This window comes from Cyprinodon variegatus, unplaced genomic scaffold, assembly GCF_000732505.1.
Source record: "Cyprinodon variegatus isolate N-32 unplaced genomic scaffold, C_variegatus-1.0 Scaffold977, whole genome shotgun sequence".
NCBI classification, from domain to species: Eukaryota; Metazoa; Chordata; class Actinopteri; order Cyprinodontiformes; family Cyprinodontidae; genus Cyprinodon; species Cyprinodon variegatus.
The window spans coordinates 152,099-158,707 of NW_015151430.1; the positions used below are offsets into that span (position 1 = coordinate 152,099).

At 37.1% G+C, this 6,609-nt stretch overlaps 1 protein-coding gene across 1 annotated transcript; it reads left to right on the forward strand.

The window, feature by feature from the left end:
* Positions 1-311: 311 nt before the first annotated feature.
* On the forward strand, positions 312-3,693 carry LOC107100478. The gene is made up of 7 exons (XM_015398986.1): positions 312-445; positions 1,778-1,905; positions 1,989-2,315; positions 2,498-2,857; positions 2,949-3,074; positions 3,235-3,266; positions 3,369-3,693. The coding sequence occupies exons 1-7, from the start codon at positions 312-314 to the stop codon at positions 3,495-3,497; spliced, it is 1,236 nt and encodes a 411-aa protein (XP_015254472.1). The 3' UTR covers positions 3,498-3,693.
* Positions 3,694-6,609: the final 2,916 nt, after the last annotated feature.

A 6,609-nucleotide genomic window follows, 5' to 3' on the forward strand; every position in this document is an offset into this window, starting at 1 on the left:
TTTTTTTTTTTTTTTTTTTACTTTTGAGAGTCAAAAAAAGCTGTTCCCCTCTGCATTCTAGGTTCACCTTATTCTCCCGGACAACAGTGGTTAGGTCAAACAGTGTTCTGGAGCTCCGACAGGAGCAGAGGGAAATCGGTTCAAGAGCGCCATCAGAAAAAAAGCACCAGAAATGGAACAAAGTGGCCATCCAGTGGAGATAAGGAACCACAGCAAGAGAGCAGTGTAGCTTGTTGGTGAAACACTGCACCAAAGCGTGGAGAGAAGGCAGTTGCTTTCTGGTTACTAACGTAGGAAGAGAGTGGTGAAGCATGGCGGTAGATCGGAGAAGCTGGGAAAACAATGCCAGCGGGAAGAGGCTACAGCTGACCAGGGCTGCAGAGGATCAAAGGAGCACAGCGGGCAATCGGAAAAACCTGCTAGGCAGACAGAATGCTAAGGGCATGTAGAGGGAATGTTGGTGACTTGGCATGGGACAGCATTATGTAAAAGAAGCCTGCCATGGAGACAGAGCATGGAGAGGCTACAGCTGGCCTTGATTACCCTCCAGAGGCTAACTGCAGGAGATGGAAGGAGTACTACAGTGGAAGAGACATCAATCAGCTGATCCTTTCTCTCCTCTGATCAGAGAATATCTGTCAGGAGCAGGAAAGAGAAGGCATCAGCTAATTGATGTCTGTGCTGAAGGCAGGACAACCAAATAGTCCCTCTAGAGTTGAATTAAGTATATTTTTAAAAGCAACCTACAAACCTCTAAAGCATTGTCCACTTCATCCTTTGTCAACATTATTTTCTCTATCTTCCATTTTATTTGAAAACATAGCATGGCACGTGTAATTTTGTCCTATGGTTTTGTAGTTTGCATATTTATTTCAATAAAAATTGTGAGCTGGATTCAATAATCACTATTGAAGAATAATCATATCTGAGTAAAGAAAATGACAGTAAATCAAGCTCAATGTAATCTTCCTTTTAAATTTGAGGTTGAATGGTTGCTTCTTTTTTTCTTTGAGCAGTATTGATTGATGTTAAGCTAAACTGGGGCACTTGGAAAAGTCTTGCAACATTGCTGGCTGTTCAGTTTTGTGTCATACTGTGCAGTTTTAAATGCATTTACATTATCTGTTACTTTACCTGGTGTATTGGTATTTAATTGCATGTTTCTATAATTGCAATTCCTGAGGCTTGGTGTGGTGCATGGCCGTTGCATTTTTACGCACTATGTGTGTTATGTTCAGGCAGAGTTGATGTTTTCTGAAGTCCTGGCTGAAACCCCATTGCATGCCAGTGGTCATTTGACTTTGTGAATGACTTCCGACAAGCTCATGTGTACTTCACTAGTCCAGGTCTAAATGCCTCAAAGAGAAAGTCTCTCCATTATGTGAAATGTGTATCTGTACTTCTGTAAATTACTCTAGCTTCCTCAAGGACCCTTATATATGACACAATAAATGATTTCATTTTGATTCATAGGACTATATCACACTGAGTCAATATAATGAAATACAATTAAAATGAAAACCTTTAAATGCAATTCCAATTTAGTGAAAACAATTCCAAACCAGTAGGCTAAATTCATAAAAAAATGACATTGCCTGGGCAAATCAAATCCAGTTTCTGATGGTGCAAGAATATGCCCATTGGTTATTTACCTGTCCTTTTTTTTAAATGTCCGTTTAGGCCATTTTCAAAACTTGTATTGGAAACTAGTAGGTTTCTCAAAGAAACGACCTTTTACTGTGGCAGGAAGTGCACTTTGATTGCATATGTGTCCTAGCCAATCAGATGCATTTGACTGTCTGGATCTCCACACCTCCCCCGGTTACTTAAGAATCAAGGGTCTCAATGAAGGCAGTGTCAACATGTCTGTGCTATGGATTGCATTGTTTCTTCTTCATCAAGGCTGTAAGTAACAAAGTTACTCAGTTGCAAATGTTAATTGCATTTTAATATATGTTGTTAATTAATGTTTTCAATAATTTTTGCAGATTCTTTGGTACCAGTGGTCACGGTTCAACTTGGTGAATCTGTGACTTTGCCTTGTGCTTTCACTGAGAAGTTTCAGAGCACCACATGGCTTCACTGGTACAAACAGAGTGCAGGAGATAATTTGAAATTAATTGTAATGCAACAGAAAAGCATCAAGCCTAATTATGGACCAGATGTCTCTGCCTCAAAAATAGAAGCTACAAATGATGAAAAATTCAGCAATATAACAATTCAGAAGACAGTTATACAAGATGAGGGAATGTATCACTGTGCTCACATGGACTGGACTAAATCTACTTGGACCGGGACTTATTTGTCAATAAAAGGTATCTACATAGTTTACTTTTTCCAATGATTGACTATATCCTAAATTCTCCAAAAAAGCACAGCCTCTCTAGGGTTCAGCAAAATTACAAATAATTTGCTAGGATATTTAAATTATGATTTTCAGCTGTGATGAATCAAAGACTGCTTGTTTACAGTTTAATAAATGTCCATAATTTCATAGGAGACTTCAGCAGGACATCGAGATACAATGTTCTTCAGAACCCAACCACTGATGCAGCCCGGTCAGCAAACTCAGAGACTCTGCAGTGTTCACTCCTCTCTGGGTCTGAAGACAAGATGTGTTCAGGGGAACTCAATGTGTTCTGGTTCAGAGCCGGATCAGAAAAGTCTTATCCAGATATCATCCACAGTAATGAAAATGGATTGCACAACTGTGAGAAGACATCTACACTGAACACTCAGAGGAAATGTAGTTACAACCTTTCAAAGAACTTCAGCTCCACTGATACTCAGACAGTCTACTGCGCTGTGGCAACATGTGGAGAAATACTATTTGGAAAGGGAACTTTAACCAAAGCAGGTAGCTCCTCGAGAAAAAAGCTTAAAGTGACAAAAAATTTTTATTTTCTTTCTTGGAGACACTTTAATTTATTTTTTCCCTCATTTTTCAGACCAATTACCAAGTTCTACAGTTATTATAACGATGAGCTTAATCATCTTCTTGGCTATATCCATGATTGTAAATATTGTTCTTATTCTTTACCTAACTCAAAGATCCCGTTGCAGAGCATTGTCAGGTAAGATTTTTATTCTGGTATACTAATTACATTTATGGTTTTAAAGCCATAAAAATGCATAAATACTTAAATACCTAGATATCCGGGTATAAAATAAAATAAAAACTATAAACGGATTAGTTTCTTTTTAAAATATTCTTCTGTTGGCTTTTTTCAACAGCAAAGAATACTGTGAATAAAGTGGATACTATTGTAAGTGAATTATACCAAATGACCTATTTTATGTTTGACTTGTAAAAAATACTCTTCAATGAAACACTATAGCTATAATTTTTGTTTGTCTTTTCTTCCCAGATTGAAGATGAAAAGGATCTAAACTATGCTGCCTTACATTTCTCAGAAGAGAAACCATCAAAAGGAACAATTAAAAGACAGCTGAAAACTGAAGACAGTGTTTATTCTCTGGTTGATGGATTAAACTGACTATAAAACAGCACAGTGTTTATGTACAAAAATTTGTTTTCTAGATTACAATTTGATTTCAATGAGAAATTAGGAATTGACAAAATGAGTATGTAGTCATGTCTTTGAGAGAATCTAAAATTGGTTTTATTGTAAAAAATGTTTGCAACATAGGCCTAATAGTATATTTTTTTATATTTTCTATTATGTAAATATATTTCAGCTCAAATGTGTTGTTTTTTTTTTGATTAAAATTTTGAATGTTGTGGACTGAAAAGCTTGGTTCATTGCTGATGCCTAATAATAAAAGAAAACTGTTTAGAGAAGGAAAATCTAAAGCACTACTTTGGTTGACTTATTACTTCACCTTGAAGTTTGTTTAAGTTGCATCTACTTTTTATAGCTATGGTTGGTTAGGCTGGAGAGCTAGCAAGATTTTAAAGTGGCACACCCCCTACCATTCAAAGCTATCCCGTAAAATCAAACACACATCTCACAGCAGAACTCGGCAAAGCAGAGAGGAGCCGACTCGGACATTACTTGACATACATTTTGGACTTCTGCCTAACCACCTCATGTCTCACCTCATGGTACACCTGCAAATAAAGTATATTATTCCTGTCCTGTTTGTCTCTATGCTGCCCTGCAATAGACTGGTGACCTGTCCAGGGTGTACCCCGCCTCTCGCACACAGACAGCACCCCTCGCCATATGTTCTCTTCCTGTTCAGTAACTCTTTGCTGTGTCGTAATTTCTTTGTCGTCTTGTTGTGAGTATTCCTTGCTTTCAGTATTTTTGGATTTTGTGGATTTATGTTTTTGGATTTTTGGTTCTGTTACCCTTTTGGTTAATTAAATCTATCAAAAAAAAACTTCAGCTTCAGTGTCTGCATTTGGGTCCTGTCAAACCTCCCCTACTGTGACACTCACAGACCTCTAATTTTTTATTTTCTTTTTGTTACTTTTTCTGAACACAAAAAGTATTTTCCACTCAGGATGGAAGGACCACTTCATTCAACATAACCAAAGTGTTTCTGAAAAGGATTACCAACTATAGCTTTAATTTTAAGTCTGTTAAGATATAGTTGTAGCTCTTTGGCTTTTACCAACAACCAGGTAAAGAACTCTGCATGATAGCAAATTTCAAGTTGGCGCTGAAAGTTAGTGTTATAGTGTTAATACCTTGCAGGTTTTACATTTATTTTATAAGATTCGAAAATGACTCTAAAAAAAAAAGAAAGAATACATGTATTTAATGTGGTAGCCCCTTTTCCAAGGTAGGAATTATGTGTATGGTATGGGATCCCTCTTTTTAAGCTATATTTTAAAATCCTAACTGACACCCGGCAAAGGATAATTAGGTCACCAAATTTTAATGTAAAACATGCTGGCTGGTTACAAAGTTGTAAGTTGCTGTATGTAAAATGGAAATGCTATAGTGATGACCAATTTATTGGCCCAGTCTTTGTGTGTTATGACTGGCTTAGAGACATTAAAAACAGTTAAAAATGCACAAAATGAAGATTTAAGGGAAAAAAAACAAAAAACTCCAAAAACTATGATATGTAAGTGTAGGTACCAGTGACGTAGTGCAAATGCTTTCATGTGTTTTGTGTATGTATGTGTAAATTATGTGTTTTCAAAAATGAAAACATACTGAGATGTGGATAATGATTATATATATATATATATATATATATATATATATATATATATATATATATATAGAGAGAGAGAGAGAGAGAGAGAGAGAGAGAGAGATTGCTTAGCACATTTTTGCGGAACTGCTAGCTACTAATGAATGACTATGACTGAAAAAAAAAAAAAAATGCAGCACCACAGGCTACATACATGTTGAAAACCTGTCGGGCCCAAATCTGTGATAGGGCTTAATTTCCCACAACAGAGCAGCAAGCCCACTAAATTTTTTAATAACAAGTCCAAACTGGTCTATTAAGTCCATCATCTACCTTAAGACAAGTAACATAAGTAACCTACAAAAGAAGCATAACATTCAACACAAATGTATTATTTACATAGTTACCACACATACCGCAAGTAGCAACTACAATCTAAACCAAACAGAAACAGTTAAAACCACAAAAAAAGGGGTCACACGTCAAGTGGTCCTTCACCACAAGAAGTTACCACAATAACAAGTCCGCTTGACATACAAGTGACCCACAAAATATGGAGAGCCGCACTGATAAAATGACCACCATCAGCAAGTTGCAATACCACACTAAATGTCACTGCTTTCATTCAGTCAGCAACAGAAGGTTTTATTCAACCAACAGACCCCCACACAACACAAAAAGTTACAACACAGAGAGTGTTGCCAACTCCTTAATTAAAAAGACTAAGCCTTAGCTAGTCAAGGCGCTAGATGATGCCATTGCCTAATTGCATATTTCATGTCACTCAGGGGATTTTGGCCGTTTCTCAATATGTGTACTTGTGCGTTCTCATGTGCTCATGAAACATCATCAGCCTCAGCCTAAGTGCTGTTCTAATTCACAAGAACACAAGACTGAGAACGGACCCTTCCCTCTTTACCGAGCAGGCATCAAAGCAAACTTGCCCATTCTCGAGACTGACAGCTGATCCTGCATGCACCGTGCGAGCAGCAGCTTCCAGTGGAGTGCTCAAACAGCTCAGAGTATTAAGTTGACAGTTCTTCCTATTGCTGTTGTTCTATGCTTTAGAATCAATTTTAGCAGAACATATACTGCTTTAGTGCATGCTTTTAAAAACAGTTCTTATGTTGAGAGGACCATGGCAACCAGCGGACCTCCGAAGCTGAACGCAGCCAGGGCTGATCTTAGAGGAAAGAGGAAGGATAAAGGAGTACAGAGACATACAGAGACAAGATGAGAATAAAGGGAAATTAATAAGTAAAAGCACCAGGCAATGTTGGGGCCAGTGCTGTAAACAGCTGCAGCCAGCCTGCCCTGCATGGGGCACTGAAATGATAAAAACATTGAAAATGAGAATACTGACATTCCCAACATTTTAAATTCATACATTGAAAATGTAAACGTCAAAATTTTAAATATTGAATATTCAAACATTGAAATTTACAACACTGAAAATTAGAATTTCTCTCCAAAAACTTAAAAAAAACTTATGATGCT

Bases quoted from the DNA above. Each gene is read 5' to 3' on its own strand.
- LOC107100478 (XM_015398986.1), top strand. From the start codon at position 312: ATGGCGGTAGATCGGAGAAGCTGGGAAAACAATGCCAGCGGGAAGAGG. The intron at 1,906-1,988 runs GTAAGTAACAAA...TAATTTTTGCAG, and splicing joins GTTTCTTCTTCATCAAGGCT to ATTCTTTGGTACCAGTGGTC. The intron at 3,075-3,234 runs GTAAGATTTTTA...TTTTTTCAACAG, and splicing joins CCGTTGCAGAGCATTGTCAG to CAAAGAATACTGTGAATAAA.